General features: G+C 43.1%; 1 protein-coding gene across 18 annotated transcripts in view; it reads left to right on the top strand.

Annotated features, from left to right (window-relative positions):
- The window catches only part of Anks1b (ankyrin repeat and sterile alpha motif domain containing 1B), a 1,102,934-nt gene that overhangs the window by 795,210 nt on the left and 280,162 nt on the right, over positions 1-27,562 (top strand). For all 18 annotated transcript variants that reach the window (XM_052165654.1, XM_052165651.1, XM_052165653.1 and 15 more), the window contains one exon: positions 14,235-14,387. In XM_052165654.1, coding sequence (XP_052021614.1) covers positions 14,235-14,387 — 153 coding nt within the window. The remainder of the gene's footprint in view (positions 1-14,234; positions 14,388-27,562) is intronic.

The raw sequence follows: 27,562 nt of genomic DNA, 5'->3' as shown, positions 1-27,562 counted from the left end.
CTGTCTCTCTCTCTCTCTCTGTCTCTCTCTCTCTCTCCCTATTCCTGCCCCCACATATTAACCCCAAGACAAGATATAAAATGAACTCTCAAATTTTCCCAGCTCAATCAAATCTTTCTCTAAAAACATAATAGAAATTCTAGATTTTATTTTTTTTAATGTTTTTCATGTATACTAAAGAAAATGGCTTATTCCGGGAGGTGATGACTTTGTAATCTTTTGCTTTTAGACAGCACCTAGATATTTGTTACATTAGCAGTCTCACTGAATTAAATAAGTTATAGCTCTCAAAATGGCTTTGATAGCTACCTCTCTGCTAGTGATTCCATCAGTAGAGCTGAAGACTCCCAGTCACTCCACTGACTGAAGTCATTGAACATTCTGAACTTACAAAACAAGCAAAGACCGAGAGGCTCTGAGTGGGTCCCAACAACAAAGCTGTCTCCTCATAACCACTGTTCCCACACCAGGAAAAGGAACCTTTCCTGGATCATCCTTGAAGTGTGTGCATAAAGTTGGTTTATACACACACTTGCGTTGGTTGGTTGTATATGTGCATGTGTAAGTAAAGGCACATGCATAGGGGGCAGGGCACATAACTGTGTGCTGATTTTTGGTTGTTTTTGGAGGTAGCTTGTACTCATTGTTTTTTATAGTGCTAAGACATGAGACAGCCTTAGACATGCTAGCCACATACTTTAGCTTGGAGCTGCATCTCTGTCCCTTCAGGAGTTTTGTTTTTGTTTTGTTTGATTGTTTCGGGGGTCGGGGGACAGGGTCTCACTACATATACCAGGCTATCCTGGAACTCAAGATCCTCCTGCTTTTGTCTTCCAAGTGCCTGGCAGTCAGACATCTGTCACCATTCCCAGCATAAAGGAGGTACTTGGGAACTTCACAGTGGGTTTTAAGCCACACTTTCCCATATGATCTGGTTCTTCAGACCCTCCCAGTAAGGTTCTGTCTCAGCTGCCTTGAGTGTACACATACCATTAACTAGAACACTGACTGGCCACGGGCACTTGTACTATTCAACCTCTCTTTTTCAGCTTATTGTAGTAACAGCTCTTGTCACCAAAGCTTAAAATCAGGCCACCAGGACTTATGCAGAAGTCGTGCCAAACTACTACTAATTACATACAAAAACTGCTTCAGAGCTACAGGTACCCAATGTGTTAAAGGTCCCAGTATCTGTTCTCCTGGGGCAGTGTGCAGTGTCTTCCCACCAAGGGCACCTTGACCAATGCCAAGTGGATGTTCTGCCAATGCCATTGAAGCCTGCCAAGTTGGGTATTGCCAACTGCCAATGCCCAGAGTTGAGGGCACCAGTGTCTGGTGTGGCATCATTTCTGCTTCTGATAACGTTTCTGAAGCCAGCAGTGTTAACTCCTTTTGTTCCCAGTGCTCTTTCTCACCCCTTCCCAGAGCACTTTGATGATATAGGCCTTTTCGTGTTAAGCCCTGGTCTGTGGGAGAAGGACCAGGGCCCAGTGAGAGTGCCAGAACCTGAAACACATTCAGAAGTGCCATCCCTCCATGTGTGTATCTTTTGTTTCTGGAATCAAGTGCATCTGCTTTAGCTTCCATTTTGGAACAGAGATTTTTTTGATGTTCCTGGATCCCTCATTTGAAATGGACCCCTTCCGAGACCGATCCTGACACTCATCCATAAATTCCCACACAGGATAGGTGGGCATTTTGTCCAAGGTGAAAGCCACACCCCTTAACTCTGGTCACAAACTGGCAAGCGCCAGGCCCATGTGAGAGAACAAAGAACATTTTATGTTGTGTTTCAGGAGATCATGCTGACCTGCCTTCAAAACATATCCCAAATCTAACCATTTTCTGCCACCTCTTTTCTGGATTCCTGTTCAAGACACCATCCTCTTTCCTCTGAATGACTTCTACTGCTTCTCAAACAGCCTCTTTACTATCTATTCTCCACCTTGGAACCAGAACGGTTCCTCTGAAACATGGGCCAAAGCATGTCCAACTGGCTTTCTGCTTTCCTCAGGCTCAAAGTGAGCCTTTGCAGAGACCTTCTAGACACTAGGCCACCAGTTACCTCACTGACATGAACCCCACTCATCTGCAGCTACACAGTGAACTTATCCATTGGTCTTGTTATCCTTGGACAAAGCTCACTGGGCTTGTCTCTTCCTTGGGGGTGGGGGTGGGAGTGGGGGCTTTGTGCTAGATGCTCTCTCTACCTGAGTCTTCCCCTCACTGTCTTCAAACTCTTCAAATCTTCCGAATGAAACTTCCCCTGACCACCATCTACTGTTGCCCGACCTCAGGGTTCCCAGTTCCATGTTGTACTTCCATTTTCTGACATAACACGCAATGTTAACTATCTCCCATTCTTAAATTACAAGGACTGGTAATACTGGAATTCTGTTTACTGAGGCCACCAAAAGAGCTCCTTGAGTACAGTAAGCACAGTTAGTAGTTGAGGAATGAAAATGGCAATGGATGGATGGATGGATGGATGGATGGATGGATGGATGGATGAGTGGGTGGATGGATGGGTGGATGGATGGATGGATGGATGGATGGATGGATGGATGGATGGATGGATGGATGGTTGGATGGATGGATGGATGGATGGATGGTAGATCTGAGGTTTGAATGTGTTAAGTGAATGCTTAGTTTTGACTGCCATACAAATGATATCCTCTGTACTGCTTGACTCAGGCCGAACATGAGTTATTCATTTGTAAACTGCTAACTTTGACTTCATGGTACAGTTATCTGTTTGAAGTACTTCGATGAATAAAGTTATGTATATGCCTAGAGATTCTGAGAAAGGACATGGTTTTTAAATATCAAATAAATAGAACTGACATTCAAAGTATTCATTATCTTCTGAAAATGAAGGTTTGAGGAATTTTTTTTTCCACTGAGACTAAAAACATGCAAAAAAAATCTTTCTGATTGATAGTAGCATTTAAAGTTTCTGTTTTAAGAGAATAGCAGTGAGCTATATTAACAACCAGATAGCTACATGAATGTCAGAAAACATGTACTTGCAGAACAAGGAGGTCACATGTCTTTTTCTAAATATAATTCCCATCACTGGGAGAGCTAGAAAACGTGAATGATAGCAAGTACTGCTCAGCACCTTATTCTGGCTGCAGCAGATCCTCTGATTATCTTTAATCCAAGCCCTGGCTTCATAAAAGAGCTTTGCACCAAGGAAATAAATCGAAACAAGTAGAGATGTTTAACACAGGGCTCTAGGGTCAACATGATCTCAGTAGGGTTTGTAAATTAAAAGATGATAGAAAATACATTCTTTTTATTGAATTTTTTTAAACATATTTTAACCCAAAACTTCAGGGAACAGTACAATATAGTCATTCAATAAAATCACCCAACCTTGGGCCATGTTTATATGTGTTCTGTGTAAACCCTTTATGGGTCATTCCACCCATAGCCCACACAGCTTCCTAAGGCATATAACTGTTCTCAAGTGGGACCACGGAGCTACTTTCTATGTGTCACAGATGAAGCTGAAAAGGCTGGCTACAGAGCACTCACGCACTTGCAGATAATAGACTATCTTGTAATAATCGCTATTTTGGTGTTATCCTTCTCCAACCATGGGTTATTGTTATCTGTGTTGACAATCCTATCCTTTTAAATCACGGTCCAACCAATGCCTGTGACTAAAAAGCATCTTTCCTATCCTCAAGGGCATCTAGCTGACATTTCTCTGTATACTCTGGTATTGGGGTTGGTCACCCATGTGTTTTGAAAACATTTCTTACTATACACTTTTGACTATTCATCATTTCATTATTATTTACTTCATGATTTAATACATCAGAATATCTCAATTTTTCCTCTGGGTTAAATCTTAATTCATTTCTCTTATTTCATGGGACATGAAGAAACACCATCTAATGCAAAGCACTTCACTTTTCTTTATTTCCTCCCCACCGATGGATAGGTAGGTAGGTACATACATACATACATACATACATACATACATGGATACATACATAGATGATAGATAATAGACAGACAGATAGATAGATGATAGACAGACATATAGATAGATAGATACATACATACATATGTAGATATGTAGATAGATAGATAGATACATACATACATACATATGTAGATACGTAGATAGATAGATAGATACATAGATACATAGATATATAGATACATAGATACATAGAGTAAATAAAGAGATATTATGACAAAATATAAAGATATGAACTCTTCAGTGTCTTCCCTAATCCAAAAGCTGGGAATTGTAATTGAAGATTCCAGAAGCCCAAAGTCAATGAGGCTTAGTTGGTGGCAGGGCAGACAAGCTGTCTGTGCTCTATGACAACATTCAGACACAATTCTGTTACCTTTGGGGGTTTATGTGCCTCTTTATTCTTTCATAGAATTTGTACCTTCAGCATAATCTGAACTTAAACAAAGGGGCTTCCATGCTTGGATCTTCTCCCTTGCTGTAGCTGTCCAAAGCAGAGAATTTACCACGCCTAGCTTCCCAGCCAGAGTCTGAGCATATTAACCCTCCAGAAGAAATAGTATAACTCATGTTCATAGACTCCATAAAGGGCATTTCCTATACATCACCTAAACCTTGACAATTGAGATAATGAATGTAAAATTACTCTGGGCTTTTTAGAGTACCATATAGCTGCCAGGTGATTTCTTGGTGTGATAGTGTTGTTTGTCTTATAGGCATGTCTATCCAGCAGAGCTTCTGTGCCCAACCTCTTGGGTATTGGCATGTGGACCTTTCTCCTGGGCCTGGTGGCCAGTGGATCAGCTTTCCTCTTTCATGTTCAATCATTCTTTTAAGAGCCATGGATGAGAGAAATACATTGATCTCCAAGCCCAGGACTCACTGAATGGGGAGATTTGATCCTCACCCTACCTCACAGACCTGCCTTTAGACTTGGCAACACACTGTCTGCCTGCACTGTCTGTCCTGGTTTATTTTTCTGGGCCACTGACATTCTGAGTCTTGGGTAGCAGCAGTACAGAGTCCAGGGGGCTAGAACAAGGAACCAGAACTGAGGGGATATGGGACAGTACCTGCTATGTGTATTACAAAGCCCTATCAGGCAGTGTGAGAACTCAGCGCATACCCAGGTAGCAAAAGAGAGGCCCGAGTTCATCACAGCAGCACAGACAAGTTTAGCAGCTGAGCTTGGAACATCAGTGCTCTAGACACAAGTAGTCTATCACATCATAGGTTTATATGTTTTTACCTGGACTGTGGCATGCCATACATATGACAGCCCTTGCCCACATAAGAGTCTACCCCAAGTCTAATCCACACAGCTTCCATATATGTACACGGCTTTTCAAGGAAAGATTATCCATCTTAGAGTTATCTCCAACTGTCCTTGACTCCTTAATTTTAAAGAAAGGCAATCAAAATCACCAAGCAGGCCACCCAGATGGCTCAGCAGGTAAAGATTCTACTACCAAGCCTGACAACAGCCTGGGCTTGATCCCTGAGTCCTACATGGTGGAAGGAGAAAACAGATTCTGCAAAGTTGAACTCTGATCCCCCACATACATACTGTGGCATCTATGCATACACACCCTATACACACAATAAATAAATGTAAATAAACTTAACCACCAAGCAAATCTTCTCCCCAGCCTCCAGGGCATGCACAGGTTCATTCCTATAGGATACTTGAAGGACATAGTTTTTGCTACCCCACTTTAAGTGCAAGCAGACTCCACCACCAGCCCTGCCCAGGTTCCCTCGCATCCACACACACACACACATTAGCTTATCTTTGACATGCTTTAGCTAAACGACCAGACTCTTGTAAGCCTATCACACCCTTCTTTTCACTCCCAGCTCAGCACCCTAAATCTGCCTTCATGCTACCCCACGCCAAGTCAGGGAGCCAATGGCCACTCTGCCTGAGATTTCACATGGTTGGTGGTTCTTTCTCCCTCTGAAGCATGGAGAAATCTCTCTCCTCCCTTGTGTCTGCTAGCCTACCTGTGGGGAAACTGGAAGTCCTGCCTATTCCACCCAGCTCATTGGCTACTAGCATTTTTTTTTATTGATCAAGAACCAATTGGAGAACAGGACCTTCAGCATTCACCCGCAGATTCCTGATCAAAACATCAGAAACACCCCGTATAAACACTGATTATCCTCAACCCTGAGTTTTGTTTTTTAAAGATTTATTTATTATTATATGTAAGTACACTGCAGCTGTCTTCAGATGCACCAGAAGAGAGTATAAGATCTCTTTTATGGATGGTTGTGAGCCACCATGTGGTTGCTGGGATTTGAACTCAGGACCTTCAGAAGAGCAATCAGTGCTCTTAACCAATGAGCCATCTCTCCAGCTCCAATCCCGAGTTCTTATTCTTCCCACTTTCCCCACACGTTTCTGTTGTTTTCTAAGTCCTTCATCTCTGTTCATTCTGCCTGCTCAGAGCTAACTCCTGCCCCACCCAGCTGCAGCCAGGATTCTGTGCTTTTGTCAGTGAGATCCCTCATGACCTATATCCCTCTGCCCTCTCCTCCTCTTCATTTTTCTCACTAGCTCTGCAACTTCCTTCCTTAAAACTCTCCCCACATCTCTTCTTGTCCTGACCATCTTTGCTTTGCCTCCTCAGTAGGATTCTTACCTTTTACACATCCACTGTAAGTGATTTGTGCTCAGCTCACACCTCTTTACACACTTCAGCATTCCCCTGAAGTCTCACTTATACAGGCCGCCAGCTCTCCATGATAAAATCTATGGTGCTCCTGTGTGCACCAAGTATACATTAAGCTCTACTTGCATTGTCCCCATGGCTGTATATGACAATTCTCAGACATTCTTTTCATCTCTCACCTTAATAATCATATGGTGGCCGCTTGGCGAGGAAGAGTAATTTACTCAAGGTCACATAGCTAGTAACTGGAGCATCCAAGACTCCCATCTGTACCGCTCATGATGCCAAGGTCATGTGACTCCCTGGAAATCTTCCCCAAATTTCAGGTTCCCGTCTACAGTATGTATGTTTCTCATGTCACAAAATTATCCATGTCATTCTACTCTATAGTGGGTTTTCCCTTGGCTATTAAAGCCATCACAAAGCTAAACATCTAAACTAGAAACTTGAGATATTTTGCTACTGAGTCCCATTCTCATCTCTTCATAGCTATGACAACTAGATGATGGTGTGATTGACAGAAAGATGCCCACAGATGCAATTTGGGGAAAGAAAGATTTTTTTTTGATGTCAATATATGTAAACACTTATGAATACACAGAGAGAAAGGCATTGCAGTATGCTGCCAAATAAAGGTCACGACGCCATGCGAATGTCCCTATGGCTACCTTGTTTCCACTTTTATATTCAAATAAAGGCTGTGCTACCACAAACAAGGAGCATCGTAATACAAGTTTGGAGAACAGGACATTGGTCTCTCACGCGTAACAGTTCTGAAATGAGCAGTCTGGGTTTGTCAATTGGCTCTCCAGTCTGCATTTTTAGAGGATGTCCCTCTGTCATCCTCTAAAGCATATCTACTCTAGGTGACCCATGGACTGACAGCATACGGCTGTCACCATACGGCTTGTGGGAAACTCAGCACCTCAGATATTCCCTCCAGGACACCTTAAGGAGCATCGCAAAGCAGTAGGCTGCCTTGTGATTCCAACACAGTGAGGACCCTGGGGTAGTGTTTTTCCCGTGTGGTTGGCACGATCCTGTTGGCATTGACATTCCAGAACACGGAAAGGTTTTGAAAAGAAAGAAACTCCAGAGCAAAGAACCTTTTTCATGTGGAAGCCAAATATGATTTGGAAGATGGTTGCATGCCAAATTTTTATTAGGTTCCTGTTAGGTACAAACCTGTCTCATAATAGCAGCCCCCAAAAGCTGATGCATCTTGTGGTCTAATTGAGCGATCATGAGCCCGCCGTTTAGATAGAATAACCTCTGTCTCTAATTGTGTGACACTTCCTGACAGCAGCGTCTGCCCGATCCATTATTGGCATTAGGGTGTTCCTTATCCCATGATCTAACTTCCATGCTAGTAGCATCATTCCATTTTAGTCACTTGCTACAAACTGTTTTTATATTCCTTTAACCGAAAATATAATCCTTCATTTTCCTTTGTTATTAGTTGGGTAGTTGGTTTTCTGGGGCTTGTTGTTGTTGTTGTTGTTGTTGCAGTTGTTGTTTGAGGGAGGATTGGGAGGTTGGTGTTGCTGGCTTTGAGATAATGTTCCATGCAGATCATTCTGTCCTGTAATGTATTATGTGCCAAGGCCAGCCTTGAACCCTTGATCCTCCTGCCTCCATCTCCCAATTGCTGAGATTACAGATAGCTCACTACCATGCGTAGTTTGTTATCAGTTTTTATTACCTCCCATCTTCCCCTCTGTCCCTTGTCTATGCCAACCAAGCTCAGGAGAAACAGGATAAAAAGAGAGACTAGATACAAGGTCATCCTGTGCAATCTCACTCTTCCCTGAGTTCAGCCTTTACTTGTGATAACATGACTGTAATCACTTAAATGGCCCGGTGTGGAAAGAACTCTGCTAAACTCCACTTGTATCATTTCCCTGAATGCATGACCATGTTCAAGGGTATTCTTGTATCTCTCATGTTACTGCAAATATGTCTATGGTACTAATAGATACCAGACCTGAGAATTTCAAACAGAAAGAGACTGAAAAGGAAAAAAAGGCTATAAGGACCATTTAAGCCTGTAAGTCTTCTGCTTCACTGGTTTTAAGCATTTCTTTTCAAAGCCAGTAAAGCATTTCTTCCTTTTCACACCTACACAAAACATTTAAAATGTGAGTTGCTGGTGAAGTGGAGCAGGCAACTTTAGAGCCAGGGATGCTTCAGAGCCGAATTCCTTGAAGGTCAGGGGTACACGGGGCCCTTTCCTACAGCCCCAATGCCTAACCTGTCCCTATGATGGGTACAGTACAATCTGAGGCTAAATTCCAAGTGACTTATGAAGGGCATCCAGGCAGAACACAGCAACCAGAAAGGTGTGTGGTAAATGTTCTAGCATATCTGAATTTAGTGAAGAATAAAGTTTGGCTGCTATTTCCATTTTTTGGTCCCAGCTAGGTTTTCCCCAGACGATGGAATTCAGCTAGTCGAATCCTGCCTTGCTGTGAAACCAGAGTTAGGAGTGCCGGCTGTCCGCCCACCACTCTGCTTCTCACATCAGACTGTACCTGACTCCTGCGCATGCTCCACAGTACTGCTGGCCTGGCTGACCCCGGGGCTGTCACTTCCTAACTGGGTCTCACCAGATGTTACAGCTAGAAAAAAGCACTTAAGCATCGCTAATTTGAGCGGCAGTTACACTACTGCCTGAGGGGGTTGCCAAAGAGACATGGGTGCTGTCTGAAATGCCGTCTCTGTGATTTTCCTAGTTTTTCCTCACCTTTTTTTTTTTTTTTAACTTTTGTCATTTGGGCTTATTTGGTTTGGAGTTTTATTTTTTAAACTGGGAAAGTATATTAGACACTAACTTACATTTCATTTACAAATCATGGAATCATAAAATTTGGGGGCATCTATGAAATAGACCTTTGAAGTCACTGGTCCAACCCCTTGACTATATAGATAAACACTGAAGCCAGAGAGGGCAGTGTGGCTTCCCAGGGTCCCACAGCAGAATCAAGAAGAATCATGGAATCAATTAAATCACATTTTATAGTACAGCCTACTGTCTGGAATTGGTTCTTCATACGTGGAAGTTTAAAATCTTAACAGTGTCAGATCATAAAAAGAAACTCTTAATTCTTAATGGCCCAGAGCACAAAATGTAAGATTCCCACAAATGAGTACCAACTTCTGAAATGAATTTGTCATTTGTTTTCCACTTGTGACTTAAAATAGCCCAATAAACATTTAACAAGCGCCAGCCATGTGTGAGGAGTTCCGATGGAGGCCTTAGAGATCACAAAAGTCCCTAAGACCTTATGTCTTCACCAAGGGGCAGGGAATCCGGCGAACTTAATATACTGTTAGCACTTACTTGAAAATGAGGTGGGATTAGCAAAATCTTGGGAGAACAGGTAGAAATAGAGTTCCTGATAGGAAAACAGCAGACACAGAGGCATGGAAGTACTAGCTATGCAGATTACTATGCCCCACAGTCAGTCTCATGCAATAAGCATGTGCAATAGAGACTGACTGAATTCATGACTGGATCAAGATGTCGCACAGTAAGCTAAGAAGGATGATGGTGCTGCCTTAGCTTAGCTTCCTTCAGCCTCCTCAGCCCTGGGCCAACAATTGACAATGGACTCATGAATTAAAGAGTATGAGTTAGATTCCACAGGTGTGATGTATAAACACCAAAAGCTTTCAAATTAGCAGTAACTGTACGCAGTCCCCCCCACCCCATATCAAAAATTCAGTTGTTGACAACAATATAACGAAAATGTCTTATTTTCCTAACTCATGAATCTATATAAGTCAGCTCTAGTCCCCTCACACTGACTAGACCTTCCTGAGCTCCACATTTAATTCCAACCTTTGGGTTGAATTTAATTTGTCTTTATTTATCTCCTAGTACCAGCAATTATACAAGAGCTCAGCAGGCATGAGTCTTGCAGTAATAATGAAAGGATATACATAGATTCCTATAGTGTAGGAAGAACACAAAAGAATGGGTAGAACAGGACTGGAGAGGCTACTAACCACCCACATCATCGGCCAGCATCAATGGAACTGGATGGTACCTCCAACCACAGTGAGACTCGATGTGCTTCCCCTGGCATAGGGTGCAGAAGCGTAATTCCAATACCGGAGGAGAGCAAAGAACTTGGAAAAATAATTCTGTATCCTTGGGTTACCTTGTCACACTAATGTCTAAAAACAGAGCTGTGAGCTCAAAGGGAGAGAAGCGAAGATGTTAGTAGAAGAGAGAAAGGGAGGAAAGGAGACAAGAGAATTGTAATTCGAAGTGAAAACTAGACAGCCAAGGGCAAAACTATATGCAATTTCAAACTGTAGGAGGGCTCCATATAAAGCAATGGAGCAGGGAGAGGGCTAGGAGTCATCGGATGGCTATGAACCTAAATCATCGCCTTAGGCAATGTACACGCTGTATCACCAAGTATCACAGTACTTGGAGGGATGTCAATATTAGTGTACTTATTTTAGAAAAGAGGGATGCGAGGCTCAAATGGCTCTATAACTTGCCAAAGATAAACCAAAAACATCAGTAGCATTTCTGGGTCTATCAGATTCCAAAGTGACTGAGTTGAAAGTCATCTTGGAAACACAATCAATAGGTAGTGTCTCTCTAACAAGTTATAATGACTCTTTCCTAAGCTTCTACTTGGGCAAAGGAGTGAAATCTCCTCAGTAGCTGAGAAACGCTGCTAAGAACCACGTTCTCAGCTGAAGGTTTTTAAATTGGTTGTTTTACTTAACGTTGACGCTAGCTATAAGACATGAGATGGCCTAAAAATTTTTACTTTAAATAACGTGTTTTATAATTCATAAAGATTTCAGTCCTTGGAAAATAAGTCTGGAAATAAGACAAGAACATCCCAGGCACAGAAAATTATATCTGTCACAAGTATCCACAGTGCCTTGTGCAATTCACGTTTTTTGAGTGGCTAGCAACTCACTGACTGTTGGCATGTGTGTGTGTACTCAGTAGCATCACTAGGGTGTATAGCAGGGTAGTGAGAAACTGGGTTACTTTCGATTGGCTTTGGATGGTGAACTAAGACCTTTAGACTTTTCTAATAACAAAATCACTGTATGTTCTGGCCCAGGGGTAGATTTTTGAGTCTGGCTAAGGTATTACTGAGTATAAGATGAGCCAAAGGTGGGGGAGGGGGAGGGGGAGGCAAGCAGAAGGATTTTGCATTCATTTGTATAAGTGGTAATGAGAAGCTAAGCCGGGTAGTAACAGTAGAAGCAGAAATAAAGGAACAGATGGGACACCTTCTTTGGAAGAAGTTTTTGTGCATACCACAGCAGTCACTCTGCATATCGTTAGAGATGTGTCAAGTTCACTGTGCGCCTTCATTCGGCTGTGGAGGTTTCCTCCCTTCAGGTACATAGAGTCTCCATCATTTATTGGTCATCTGTGCACATATTTTTTATTTAGACTTTCAGTCACCATGAGGGAGGGATTCTAAGTGATTTGTTCTTTGCTATTTGCATAGCATCCATCCAAATAAATGCTGAGTTCTTGTAGAATAAGCGACTTATATGAATGCTGCCCTCCACATGCGCGCGCGCGCGCGCGCGCGCGCACACACACACACACACCTTTCCAGCGCACCTTCACCTTTCCGTTTTACCCAGCCCATCTGTCACCCCACCAAAATTCCTTTCATTCTTGCCTCTTTAAGGTAGGTCTTTCTTTATAGGAGGAACCAGATTACTGACCAGTCCATGTACAGTGAGATTTTGATGTTATGTGTTTCCCAGATACTGCCTTCAATCAAGTTCAGTTGATTCTCTTTGGTACTTCTTAGTATAAATTTAGATCTATCCAATAATGTTCTCATTGGGTAAAATACTGAAAATTCAGTTCTAACTCATTTTAAACCTCCAGCTTTGGGCCCATCCCTTACACACACACACACATACACACACACACACACATACACAAAAGGAAAAAAAAGTTTTCTTTCAAGAGACTCTTCCTTTCTTATTCTCAATTATTCGGTATTGTAAGCTGAATAAACCCTTTCCTCCCCAACTTGCTTCTTGGTCATGATGTTTTGTGTAGGAATAGAACCCCTGACTAAGACAGAAAGTACTCAGTACATCTGAGCATCTACTTTGGGTCCTAGTCTCTAGTTTCATACACAACATTCACTTACTTGTATAAGCCACTAAACCTTATTTTTGCAAACTCTTGACTCCATATAATAAATATTGAGCCAGGGCCACATGTGTGAGCATGGGTAAATAGCTAAAGGGAGGATCGATTGATAGAAAAGCAAACTATAAACCGCTAATGCAATTGAATAATAATGAGTTGCACTGTAACTTTGAAATAGGGGGCATTTAAACCTGGGCGTGTTTTTAAGTTAGAGTGAGAAGTGAAACAGCAGGAAGGAGTGGAAGGGAGAAAGGCAAGGAGGACCTCCATGGAGGACTCTGCGTGTGACAGAAAGCTCGTGACACTGCCGAAACTAAATATCTGAATCCTAGATGCCTAAGCGAATCTTTTCTCTGCCCACAAACCAGACTCAAATAGATTTCCTTGAATATTTAATCTCCTTAAACTTGATGGAAGAGGAAAGCCCATTCCGCCTCTTATCCCATTGGATGCTCCCAGCAGGCACCTCATGATGGCTGACGTCATCTGATGTGGGGGCAGGCTCTCCCGAGGAACCCCCCCCCCCATTCCCGGATCAGACCCTGCCTTAGCATGCAGGCAGCATAAGTTTCAGAAGTGAGTTGCATCAAAGGCAAGAACCATGAATTCGACTCAAGTTTCAAATAAAGAATAAAGGACTTAGAGGATTCTATATAAAAATTTTTCAACCCAGAAGTTCTTCCTGCTTAAATTATTTTCACATTCCAATTTAAACTCAGAAACATTATGTTGTTGTCACACTTCTTTGTTCCCCTGAAGTATTAAAAAAAAAATCTGTATATAGCTGACAAAAAATAGAAGCATGTCTGCCAGCAAGTTCCCTATTCATGTCTAACATACTGTAGAGCTGAGGCAGAACACATGGTCCTAAAACACTCAAGGCCTCTTCTTTAACTGCTCACCACAGCACTGTGTTTCTCCAGCGTGTGTGAGCCACCTACAATACATGTCTTGCATAAGCATGAATCCCTTTGGAATGGTTAAGTCATACAGTATTTTCACACACTTTGATGTTACGCATATGAGAATTACCATCTCTATTTTGAAAATGCCTGTCCCTCCAGCTTCCCTCATGGAACCCTGGTAACTCAACTGACATCACTTGAAATTTCATTCCAACCGAATACCAAGAAAAATCTCTAACGGGGGTTTGACAGATCCTCTCAAACACAGAGCTAATTTAGCAGCTAAATTGGAAATTTCTGGGTGTGTTTTCGAAAACTAATTCAGCGTGAAAATTACTGATAATTTAGAATTGTTCATAGAGCATTTTCTTTTTCCTTCTCCATCCAGAAATATCTGAGACTTCATATCAGATTAATTTGCAAGTGGCAAGATGCTTCCTGTTACTGGAACAGAAGGGAACTGGTCTAGATGATTCCTAATGTGATATTCTTAATTACAGATGAGGCCCATCGGCCATGATGGCTACCATCCCACCTCTGTCGCTGAGTGGCTGGATTCCATTGAGCTGGGTGACTACACCAAAGCCTTTCTCATCAATGGCTACACGTCGATGGACCTGTTGAAAAAGATCTGGGAGCTTGAACTTATTAATGTAAGTTGGTCTCTTTCTGACGCCTTCCCTGTTCAACTTCGGTAAGATTTTCTTGAAGATGAAGAATTCTTTTTGTAACTGTTTGGACATCTAATAAGGATTTACAGATTAAATGTGTGTGTGTGTGTGTGTGTGTGTGTGTGTGTGTGTCTGAGGTTATTATCTTTTGACATTTTGAGACGGTGAAGTAAGGCATGAAGAGCAGAAGGACCCTTGGGCCTTTTTCTGTTATCTCTATGGATGGGGTGGATAGGCGCCCATTGTGACTTTTGCCCCTCTTCACTATTAAAAGCCAGAATTACTGCCTTTCCATTTCTTCTTCATCGCATTCTTTTTAAGGCTTTGTCGAGTGTCCTTATCTTTATTCCTTAATTAGAATTCAAACCCCATGCTTGAAGGGGCTGCTTCTGCTCTTGCTAAACAGGTTGCTGTAAATCATCAAAATGCTATCTTCTGGAGTTGGCATCTAGTCATATGTTGTCTCTGCTTTATTCATACACTTGGCATAAATTTTCTATAAATGCTGGCCAGCATATGTCACCATATATTCAAGCCCAAAGCGGTCAACCCCATCTTCATAAGTAACTGATTCCTCCTCACTTCCGTTTTACTCTCTCTCTCTCTCTCTCTCTCTCTCTCTCTCTCTCTCTCTCTCTCTCTCTCTCTCTTTTTCCTAATGCACTAAAGTGAAGAAATGAAATAAAAAGGTAACAGAAAACACCATAGCACCAGGTGCTATGGTTTGGCATTATAAGTGGTTTGGGTTTGTTGTTGTTGTTATTGTTGTTGTTGTTTAAGGACAGCAATAAATCAATCTTTCAGAGGTTTATTTGGCTTTACGTTCTAATGATTGGGGGAGGGGAGGCATTTGTAAATAGGAATAAAGCTAACTCGTATTACTGCTTCTGCTGAGCTCTCTTCTGCTTTTTTATCTTGCAAGAGTCTGGTTGCTACATATTCCGTGCCATTAATTATTTTAATGAGCATTATTACTATTAGCTAATTATCCTTTGCTTCTTTCAATGTATCTTTAAAAATAACATCTTTCCTAGAGCATCTTACAGAAAATGCTCTTGAGTCTAAAAACTCACATGAAGTTGATAGAATCTTGGCTTCTGGCTTGCCATAAGTAACTCTTTTTGCTTTTTAATCCCCTCACAAAAGCTATCATTACCCGAAGAAAGCCACTGTCTGAAGCTCTGGTTAGCACTGCTCTTGGTCTGGTGGCAAAAGAACAAACTGAAGCTGCCTTGGGTTTTGTTGGGCCAGGCACAGATGTCAGTTCTGTGTGAGACTTGACCCTCTGCTCATAGCACCTCTTGGGCACTTGTTAACAAGGCCACCTTCCATAGATTAGCTGAACCAGTTTTCAAGTTGAAATGTATGCATCTCGCTTAGTGGTATAACTTGAAAACTAGTCCTACGTAATACCCTCAGAAAACAGTTGTTTCCTACTGAAGAGTAGACAGGAAGTAACATGTTGGCATAGGCAATACTTCCGGATGAACAGAGTGGATTCTGGGAGGACGCTATAGTAACTGTCCTGTTGGGTGACAGCAAGATTGGTAATGTTGGAAAATATTTGCTGCCTGGGCTTAGAGACTAATCACAAACACCATTGAATTCAGACAGGGAAAAAAATACCTTTTTGCCTCTGCTGCTGCTTTCCTGGTTTCTCTTTTCTTTGCACTTGCTTAATTACAGTTTGCCTTGGAAAATCTAGGGGGAAGTTTCTGTTGCAAGTATTGCTTTAAAGTGTGAAAGCAGGGTTGCTGTGTTCAAGACCTTTCCCTAACCTGCGTGTCTATCATCAACCCAATATTTTTTTTCCCTTAAAGTACACTCATGGATTTAAGTTTCTGTGACATCTGTATGGGAAGTTCACATTCTAAATGGAAAGGCTTTGTAAGACTTAGCTCAATAGACATGCTATTGTGTGTGTGGGGGGGGGGGACAGTCTTTAGACAGAATTAGAAAACAGAACTTCATAGCTCAAAGAGCTAGGAAGGGCTGGGAGGTTAGAATTTGCTCGCTTGTCTGTCTGTTTGTTTGTTAGTGTGAGAAGGGCTTTCAAAGCTTTTGAGTAATCTCAAATTCAAGACTCTTTGATGTCATCAAAAAGGAGAAGACAAAGTTATGACCTTTGTTTGCCGGACAAGTAAAGACAGGTATGGAGTGGTCCCTTATATAATACAGGGCTCAACTAATATAGTATTGAGTACATGGAATTTGTTTCCTGACTGTAAAGGGATCATTCGGTCATCCTGATTTAAAGTAAAGGCCTCTAGGGAACTCATATCTTGGGTCAACGTTGAGTGACTGATTCCCATCCTCGATCACTCCAGTAACTGACTGGTCCTATCACAAATCGTTGTAGCTAGTTGATGATTCCCACCCTGGGTCGTTGTGGGGCCGATGATTCCCAGCCAGGATTACTGGAGTGCATAGCTGCATAGCTGATCTTAAGGGAACCACACTACTCTGGTGGCTATTTTCTCCTTGTAAAGTGAAGACAGAAATGCAGATCCAAGCTGCGGAGAGAGGAGGAGAGCGAACAAACAGGCTAGCTGTTGGTATGACTGTAAATAACAGTAAGTATCGGCAGGCACTACAGGTGAAACACCCCAAGTCCATGGTAATAGGCTCGCTGTTGGTCTCATGAGTGTAATAAGCTTGCGCAACCTATCTTTTGGAGGAAATGAAAACAGTCCAAGTGTCTGACTTGAACCTTACAAATGTGTATTTGAAATTATAATCTTTGGAAAGCCCCTAAAGACCTTTCCGTTATAGTCTATTCTGTTGTTTTTGAAAATAGAGATTATTTGAATAAACAAATATGGGGTTTGGACACGGAGCTACCTAAAATGTTGGGCAGAGGCGAAAGAATAGGCATCTTGCCATTCGTAGGGAGAAAGTTTTAAGGCAGGAAGCACTAGTGGTTTTGTGGGCTCGGTCCTGCCTCACATTAGAACCTGAAGTATAGACCAGCCGTTAACCCTTTCAGCTCTCCACCTGAGCTTCAGACAGTGATGCTGGCTGATTCGTTCCCACATGGGCCACTATTGGTGATGACATCACACTCCTACCTTTGTGTTGCCATTTCAGTGTTAACTTGTGAAGACATTAGGAGAGACTGCAGGGGAAATTGTTCCCTCTGCAAATCCTAGCTCCGTGAACATCTGCTTTGACTTATTGTCCCTTTGGACGCTTGTTAAGGTCGTTAATGACTAGTTAGCCGTTCCAACGTCCATTCCTTTTTTTGTTTCCTCTCAGAGGTTACTCAGGTTTGACTATGGTATTATCCATGTTGACTAATGTTTCTACTGTTACCCACAACCTCAACATCTCTGCATGGCGGACATGTGAGATAGAAGGGACTCTATGTTCTCCATGAAATGTGTATAGATTAATTATGAAATTAAAAATAATAAGCTAAGTCCCATGTAAATAACTCATTATTTAAAGAAAACAAAAAATAACTCATTATTCATTTTCTAGACAATAAAAAGGCTTTAAACTTATATTAAAAAAAAAACAATGTTAATTTCTTTTATCCCTGTGTGTCTACTGAAGGGTCTTGGGTAGGCCCAAAAAACTTGGAACACTGTTCAATTCATTAACTTGTGAATCTCGTTGTAGAACCCATGATTAATTTCTTCCTATTGACTTTTCTATTATTTACCAGGGAAATCATTCTAACCCAGGATTAGAGTATCCTGCAATACTAGTAATGACAAATGTTACTACGAATAGGCAAAACAAAATAAAAAAATAAAAAAATAAAAAAATAATTCAGGTTTCAGTGCATTCTTAAATCCTTGCTCATAATACAGAATTGCTTTTTGAAAAAAAAAAAAGTCTAATGCAGTGTTTGCTTTTTAATACCTCTGGGTAGAAGTTAATAAAGTAGCTAAGGCAGCAATGCCCCTATGCGTCCTGTGAAAGTTGTTTCTCATCTCCCACGGATAGCATTTCGAATTATGTTTGCAGCAGCAAATTGATTCATTTGTCGCGTGCTTCCCACTGAGCTACTTCCGGAACTGTGTGCGTGCATTCACGACGGACTGACAAACTGCTCCTCTAGGTTTCCTCCATGTTAATGATTTAATTTCTACCTTTCTGGGGGAATTCCATGATAACCTAACACCGTAACGCCATTGCCGGCCCAAAAGCGGATAGGAATTCCACAGGAAGACCAACAGAGTCAACGAACCTAGACCTTCGGAGCTCCCAGAGTCTGAACCACCAACCAGAGAACATACACAGGCCGGACCCTGGCCCCCCCACACATATATAGCAGATGTACAGCTCAGTCTCCATGTGGGTCCTGAACAACTGGAGCCGGGGCTATCCCAAAATCTGTGGCCTGTATGCAGGATATGTTCTTCTAGCTGGGCTGCCATGTTTGGTGTCAGTGAGAGAGGAAGTGCCTTAGCCTCACAGAGACTTGAAGTGCCAAGATGGGGGGGGATACTTGGGGGGTGGGGGGAATGTCTGCTCAGAGGGAAGGGGAGATGGAGGAAGGGTTGTGGGAGGAGGGGACTGGGACAGGGACAGTGAGTGGAATGTAGAGCGAATAAGTAAAAAAAAAAAATTTAATTTTTAAAAAAGCAAAACAAAAGAATGTTTTTTTAAAAGGAAACTTGCTAATTTGACAACCATTCCTTGATAATATTTGCTCGATTGTTTTAAATGCTGTAGGTATAAAGCCCCTCGTTGGAAAAAGTATTAAAAATGTGACGCTAGTGACCGCTGGGCATGAGCGGAAGCACAGGGCATTTCAGAGGTCAACAGCTTGAATAATAAACCTGTGTCGGTCCCATACGCTGGAAGCCAAGACTGCCCTCCGTCCCTTCATCCCTCTAGCGGGTCCTTGTTTCTTTGGGCACCCTTCTCTGCCTAACTAAAGGATTCCTCTAACATTTAAATAATGTGAGGCTGCTAGTGGTGAGTTCTGTCAGCTTCTGTACCTCTGGAACAAACTTGTCTTCATTTCTGAGAAATACTTTTCCAGGGTAATTACATTAAAAATGCAAGCACATCGGGCCCTTTATACATTTTTACTCTCAGTTATTATTTGTATACTGAGGTAATTTTATTCATATTTCTTGTGCATTAAGTCTTTTAGCTTCTCAGATGTGAGGCTAATAGTTTTAATGAACTTTATAATTTTTATGGTCATTTTTTCTTTTTCTTTTTTCCAATGAGTTGTTTATTTTTCTATTAGATATTATTATACTTTTTATTTCAAACATTATCCCCTTTCCTGGTTCCCCCCCCAAGTCCCCATCCTACCCCCCTTCCCCTGCTTCTATGAGGGTGCTCCCCCACCCACTGACCCACTCCTACCTCCTTGCCCTGGCATTCTCCTACATTGGGGCTTCGAGCCTTCACAGGATCAAGGGCCTCTCCTCCCATTGATGCCTGACAAGGCCATCCTCTGCTACATATGTGGCTGGAGTCATGGTTCCCTCCGTGTGTACTCTGGTTGGTTGTTTAGTCCCTGGGAGCTCTGGGGAGTCTGGTTGGTTGATATTGTTGCCCTTCCTGTGGGGTTGCAAACCCCTTCAGCTCCTTCAGTCCTTTCTCTAACTCCTCGATTGGGGACTAGGTGCTCAGTCCAATGGTTGGCTGAGAGCATCTGCCTCTGTATTTGTCAGGCTCTGGCAGAACCTCTCAAGAGACAGCTGTATCAGGCTCCTGTCAGCATACACTTCTTGGCATCCACAATAGTGTCAGGGTTTGGCAACTGTATATGGGATAGATCTCCAGGTGGGGCAGTCTCTGGATGGCCTTTCCTTCAGTCACTGTTCTACACTTTGTCTCTGTATTTTTTCCTGTGAGTATTTTGTTCCCTCTTCTAAGAGGACTGAAGCACCCACACTTTGTTCTTCCTTCTTCTTGAACTTCATGTTGGTCTGTGAATTGTATCTTGGGTATTCTGAGCTTTTGGGCTAATATCCACTTATCAGTGAGTGCATACCATGTGTGTTCTTTTGTGATTGAGTTACCTCACTCAGGATGATATTTTAACAAGGACACATGCTCCACTATGTTCATAGCAGTCTTATTTATAAGAGCAAGAAGCTGGAAAGAACCCAGATGCCCTGGAATCTTCAGCAGAGGAATAGATACAGAAAATGTGGTACATTTACACAATGGAATACTACTCAGCTATTAAAAATAATGACTTCATGAAATTCTTAGGCAAATAATTTGTTTATTTTATGTATGTGAGTACACTGTCACTGTCTTCAGACACACCAGAAGGGGAAATCAGATCCCATTACAGATGGTTGTGAGACACCATGTGGGTGCTGGGAATTGAATTCAGGAACTCTGGAAGAACAGTCAGTGCTCTTAACTGCTGAGCCATCTCTCCAGCCCCTCATTTTTTCTTAATGTAGTTTTCAGGTTTCCCCCACCCAATTTCTTTGATTCCTTTGGATAGTTTTTATTGCTATGTCTTTGAGTTCACTACTCTTTCCTTCTTGCAGATAATTGCTTTCTATATATGTTTATCCTTTACATTTTCATGGCTGAGACTCCAGAACTCAGACTTGAGTCTTTGCCGGCTCCTTGAACCTCTCTTTAATATCTCCAAACTTGAACATGTGGGCCGCAGTCGTAATAGCTCCTTTAATATCCTTCCGACTCTACCATCGAGGTCGACTGGGGTCTGCTGAGTTTCTCATTCTTTGCATGCTTGTATAATTTTTATTTGCACATGGACATTTTGCCTTTTACCCTGCTGAGGTATGGATAATTTTGCATCACCATCAACATTGCTTCAGACGTGCTCTAGAGAAGGACGGACCCATCTTGTACTTGAGCGTTGTAGGTAAGACTAGAACACCATTTGCTTGGAAAAAGGTGCTGAGTACTTGAACCAAACTGTCTCTTTGAAATCCTGGAGCTTTCCGGCCTGATTCTGGCTCTAAAGTTATCTTCCTCGGGGCGCTTCATTGTCTGGTGTCCGGAAGGCTTTTCACAAGCACCGACTGCTCAGCACTCTGTCCCCTCCGCCCAGCAAATTCTAACCTAACCGTGCTGGCCCCTCTAGACCCTTTTATCTCACAAGACAATCCAGCCGCTTCCGAGACCCTCTTTCCTGCAGATGAGTGTACGTGTACCCTCGATTTGGTTCTGCGGTCCTGCACCTCACAGTCCTTGTTCTCTTTGTCTGTCATAGCACGAAAGCCAGCGCTTCCTGCAGATTTGTGGTTGCTTGTTTCAGTCAGGAAATCAGTGTGATTCCCCCGGGACTCCACCTTGAGCAAGGCTTGGATTCCATGCTCCTCCATATCCCCTAAGCATGGGCCCCTCGTCCAAACAACTGTGTCAGGGGCTCACTCACATGAGGCACCTGGGCCTGAACTGCTTGAAAGCAGCCCAAGTGATTTCAATGTATAGCCTCTGGAACCAGTCGGGATCCATTCAAAGGATTTTAACCAGAGGCATGACGTGATCAAAAGCAGTAAGAAGCACTAGAAGCTGACATACTTAGGGAGACGTAGCTGAGTCAGCAACTCTATTATATAGCTATTTCCAGCCATGACTGTGTCAGGCACAGAGGCCGTGATAGTGGTGATGGTGAAGAAGAAGAGGAAGAAGGAGGAGGGAGGAGGAGGAAGGAGGAGGAAGGAGGAGGAGGAAGGAGGAGGAGGAAGGAGGAGGAGGGAGGAGGAGGAAGGAGGAGGAGGGAGGAGGAGGAAGGAGGAGGAGGAGGAGGAGGAGGAAGGAGGAGGAGGGAGGAGGAGGAAGGAGGAGGAGGGAGGAGGAGGAGGAAGGAGGAGGAGGAAGGAGGAGGAGGGAGGAGGAGGAAGGAGGAGGAGGGAGGAGGAGGAAGGAAGGAGGAAGGAAGAAGGAGGAAGGAGGAGGAAGGAGGAAGGAAGGAGGAAGAAGGAGGAGGAAGGAAGGAGGAGGAAGGAGGAGGAAGGAGGAAGGAAGGAGGAAGAAGGAGGAGGAGGAAGGAAGAGGAAGGAGGAAGGAAGAGGAAGGAGGAGGAAGAAGAGGAAGGAGAAGGAGGAGGGAGGAGGAGGAAGAAGAGGAGGAGAAGGAGGAGGAGGAGGAGGAAGAAGAAGAAGAAGAAGAAGAAGAAGAAGAAGAAGAAGAAGAAGAAGAAGAAGACGACGACGACGACAACGACGACAACACCATTGACTGTCTCTCCAGGGCATGCCTAAATTGTCAGTAAATAGAGTCAGTTTTCACAATCGCAACCCTATGTATCAAAAGGATGGTAAATTATAGCCAGTATTCAAAGGAACAAGGTGATATTAGACATTCCACAGAAGCTTTTGATGGTGTCTAACGCGGCTTCAGTTTGACCCCTCAGAGGCTAAGCTTCTGTCAGATGGAAATTTTGCTTAGTGTTTATAAAGAGAAAGACACACCGTGTGGCCAGGTTTCAAATGTGCCCTCTTTTCTTTCATCTTTATTTTGGAATCGGGTCACTTTGCTTTGAAGCCTATATCCACCACTCAGTAGGTGGCCTTAAGTCACTTCCCCTCTCTGGGACTCGGTTTCTGGGATATAAATAGAGGACAATAATATCTGGCCTGCTGGGTCCTAGGCTTCCTGGGAGGCTCAAATGACAGCGTGCTGTTATCCACGCCATTCTCTTCTCTCTGGTTTTATTTTTCTCTTGCCTTTTCTTGAGACTTCCCCAGATCATGTTCCCAGAGTTTGGCCGGAAGCTGGTCCCTTGGGGCACCTCTTCATAGCTAGCAGTGCTTGCTTCTTCCTCCCACAGCTCACGGGGCGGGGCATGGTGGGTGGGGGAGCACAGGTATCCCCCTCTGATGTGTAAACACCAATCTCCAGGAATTAGGTCTCTGTCTTTTCTTATCCGCAACTGCAGTCTCTGAGGGTCTCCTGTCCAACCCCCTTTACTTCCGATGTTGATTTTTAGGTACAAAATTGCTAGAGCTTTTACCCTCAACGGTGTGTACGCTGACATTTGACCCTCAGCATTGGCCTGGAAGCACCTAGATCTTTGTTCTTGAAATGGGGCAGAAGAGCACCTTTACTCAGAAGCTGTGGATTCGTTTAGCCCCAAGCCATTATGATCCTAATAAATCTAAACCTGTCTAGAATTTGCCCCAACGTTTGAAGGTAATGACCTGTAATGGCGGGAACCTCTGCTTTTCAAAGCAGCTCCGTGCTCCCTATTCTCTGAATCTGTGTTTTTGCATCACACAATCAGGAGCATTGTACTGAAGCCAGTGGGGTTTGTGGTGGTGGTGGTGGTGGTGGTGGTTTCCTGGTTTTCTCAGGTTTCTAATATGGTAGATAAGTTTTTCTTTCTTTAAGAGTCTTTTTTCTTAAGACACTTAGGACAGAACTTGTTACTTAAGAAGTTCAGCTGGATCACTGGTAAATTGTGACAAACTGCTCCGTGCTCCCGGGAGATTTGAGAGAAATACCTCAGGAAATACTCTAGAGTATAGAAAATGAAAGGGAGCCGTCCTCCATACACACAAATACATGTAAATGCAAATACCCACTCTTCCATGTTAGTCTGCTGGAGAAATCTTTCCATTTCTATTTTAAGAGACAACCCAATATTATGCTAAAAGGAAAAAAAAACAGAAAATTCTCCCCCCCCCCCCCCCCCCCCCCCCCCGCCAAGAAAAACTATTAAGAATTTTGAAACCTATAATGCATGCTATCCTGCCAGAGACTGGCAGTAAGTAATGTGCCAGAGAAAATGGGGAAGGTCAGCACAGCCATCAAGGTAGGGTACAAGGTTCCTATTAGCCATTATGGAAATAAGTGGAAACCAAGAACGAATAGTAATGAGCTGGGAGATTCTGTGGCTTAGAATTCATATCTGTTTTAGAGACGTGTAAAGATTGCCAGGGGTTTAATTTTAAGCTATTTGGGTTTTTAAAAAATGTATTATGTTAAACTGCAAAGTGTGGTCTCAGATGCTTTTTGATATCAGGCAAACCTGCTAGCTTGAACCTTAGAAACGGATGCGGTTTTACTGTACAGACTTTTTGTCTGGCGCTCTACCGCCACCTGGTGGCAACGTATCTAAAGTACAGGGCAGGGTGCTAAATGAAAAACCAAACTTAAAACGGTAGAACTGAAGTTTATTCTGAGTCAGTTTTATACCATTCCCTATTTCTGGCTCTTTGTTACTCATTAGACTCTTATTTTTTTAGACATTCGAACACAAATTTCAAATACCACGTGATTAAAATTGTATTTACCAAAATGGAGACACTCCTGTACCATGCAGTCCAGAGATTAGATTAATCTGAGTGATAGCATGCCTTTAGATATGCATATATTTAATAAATATATTTAATAAATAAATATGCAAACCGTTTTACCTGTTTATAGGTGTCTTAAAATGGAATAGGGAAGGGAAATGATTAGCAACCGTGCTTAAAATCACAGTTTCACAAAGAATTCTTCGAGGCTTTGGATCTCAGCTCCTCCACAAAACTGGAACTCTACCTTGGGCAAGTCACTTTCTTGGGCAAGTCGCTTAACCTTGAACCCTCCATTTCCAAGCCCCTGAAGTCTGGATTAATGACCTTCTCTATGCCCCCTGATAATACTGTTTACAGGTTTGAAAAAAAAATAGCCCAGTAACATCTTTTCACAATACTTTGCATTAGGGTTTTTCATTTAGAGAAGGCTAAGCAACCATCCAGTTTCCAAGCTCCCAGGATTGATGGAAGCATTGTGAGTTATTGCCAGGGGCAGCATACACAAAATGTGCAAAAATACACACCCTAAAACAGCAGGCATTTGTTTGGCTTATGAGCCAGACCGGACTGGAAATTTCTCCCACTTTCATCTGACCCACACACACTTGCAACTGGCTCTGATCTACCCAAACCAAACCAAACCACACCAAATCACACCACCCCACCCCAAATGGGTGGAAAAGCGAAGGGTGGGGGTTGGATGATCTCAGCTGACATGACCTGTCTAGTTCTCCAACATGCAGTTTCAGGCATGTCCTTAAAACATAGAACGACAAAAATAGGTGTACACTGGGATGTTTTGAAGGGGTTTTTTTTTGTATTGTGTATATGTATAATTGTATGTGTATATGTGTATATTTGTGGGCATATGCACACAGGAATGCAGGTGCGTGAGGACCAGAGGCATCAGACACAGGTGTGCCCAATGAGTTGAGCCGTCTCTCCAGCCCTGAGCATGCTCTGCACTGAGCCTCCTCTTGTAGCTTATTTGCTAACAAATGGCCGACGGGAACTATTTTGAATACCCAAGTCAACACGGGAGGGGAGGATCTGACCTGTCTCTTCACAGAACATGCCGCAAATTCACGTAGTAAATTCACATAGGCACGGAGAAGGATGGAGAGTCCGGGCCAATCCGTCCACCAGACGCCACCAGAGAACGGCGTTTGGAATTGTGGGTCGTCAGATCATTCTTTGTAAGCCCTGACTCGGGAGGTTTATTTTCAAATCAAAATCATCTTTGAAAACATGAACCATAAGAAGTAGAAGATCCGGACGGGGAACTGTATCACATTCTTAAAGGTGTGGGAAACTGGGGATTAAGAATGTCAAAATGAGGGTACAGTGACTGAAGAACAGTAGCTTGGATGATAATCGTGCTGCGCCGTAGTGGAGTTGCCCGATCTGGGAGATGCTGAGAATTTGTGTTGGGGCCATTGGCGGTCAGACTAGCCTGCTTTAGAAGATGAAATCCTCACGTCTCCTCTCGCAGAAGAGCACTCCGGTGCCCCCTCAACTATGCGATGCAGACTCTGTCAAAGTGGAGATGCAGTCAGTGGGCTCTAGGGGCTAACCGAATCTTCTAGACGTGTTCCAGGGAACACAGCGATTAGAGCAGTAAGCGAAACACCTCCTTTCTGCCTATTTCCCTTTGCTAAAGAGCACGTCCTCTAGGATTTGTCCCTAGACTCTTCACTCTCCTCCACCTGCAGTGTCAGTGTCCTGACACCACTACCTAGGGCAGCCTCTCCACCTTGGAGAAGAACGCGGCCAAGAGTGAGAGTGTGGCTTCCTTCCTGAAATCTGTATTCAGTCTATGCATAACCCCGTAGCATCTCCAAAACCATTCAAGACATATTGCGGAAGCTGGGTTCTAGAGTCAGACTGCTAGAATTTGAGCTCTGCCTGCCTTGGTTTGGTTTTGTTTCATTGTGTTTAGTGTGGTGTGGTGTGGTGTGGTTTGGCTTAATGTGGTTTGGTTTGGTGTGGTGTAACTTGATGTGGTTTGGCTTGGTTTGGGGTGGGGTGGTGTGATTTGGTGTGGTTTGGTTTGGTTTGGTGTGATACGGTTTGGCGTACTGTGATTTTGATTGGTATGGAGTGGTGTGGTTTGCTGTAGCTTGGTTTGATTTTTGACAGCTGAAGGTAATCATTATTGCTAAACCATCGGTGGCCGCATCGGGGGTCAGGATATATATGTGTTCCATTCTGTTATATGCCCCCAGTTCACAGAATAGCACATTGAAAGTACCAAGCAATAGTTTCCAACTGATCTAGGGATGTTTGTGGGAGAAACACAGTTCCCAGAGCTACTCCCTCAGCCTCATATTTCAGGGTTCCTCTTCCCCGGGAGATGTGCTCCGTTGAATTGCTCCCTTTGCAGATGGAGAGGGCTGGTTCCATTTTAAGGAGATAAGCCAAGGGACATCCCTGATGGCGTATGTCCCTGAATATCTTGTGTCATGAAAGGAGATGTGCGGGGCTGGTTTTGAAACAAAGACACAAGGGCAGGGTCAGCATCCATGAGCCTTACAGAGAAACTATTGAGCAGGGCCAGTTGGGGTGGCTGCCATGCATAGATAGATAGCACCATCTTCAGGTGGCCACTAGGTGACACGTATTGCTCTCAGTGAATGCAGGTGGGATCTAGGAACACTACTATATGTGATCACATGTATGCCTGCTTGTGTGCATACGTGTGTGTGTGTGTGTGTGTGTGTGTGTGTGTGTGTAAGGTTGACAAAGAGCAAGATACAAGAAAAGACCATATCTTGACCTACGAATGCCAAGGGCTTTGCAAGTCTAAAGAGTCAGGTTAAGTGGAAAAACTCAAAGCAAAATAAGCAGACAGCAGGTAGTATGCGTTCTCCCACAGTCCCCTAGATAAATATGTAAATCTTTAGATGTATGACTCCTTTGTACTGCCCCAGCCTGGAAGAGCAAGTGACA

This window comes from Apodemus sylvaticus, chromosome 20, assembly GCF_947179515.1.
Source record: "Apodemus sylvaticus chromosome 20, mApoSyl1.1, whole genome shotgun sequence".
In the NCBI taxonomy this organism is placed as follows: domain Eukaryota; kingdom Metazoa; phylum Chordata; class Mammalia; order Rodentia; family Muridae; genus Apodemus; species Apodemus sylvaticus.
The sequence above is the reverse complement of the archived record's forward strand: the minus strand, read 5'-3'. Positions and strand labels throughout refer to the sequence as shown.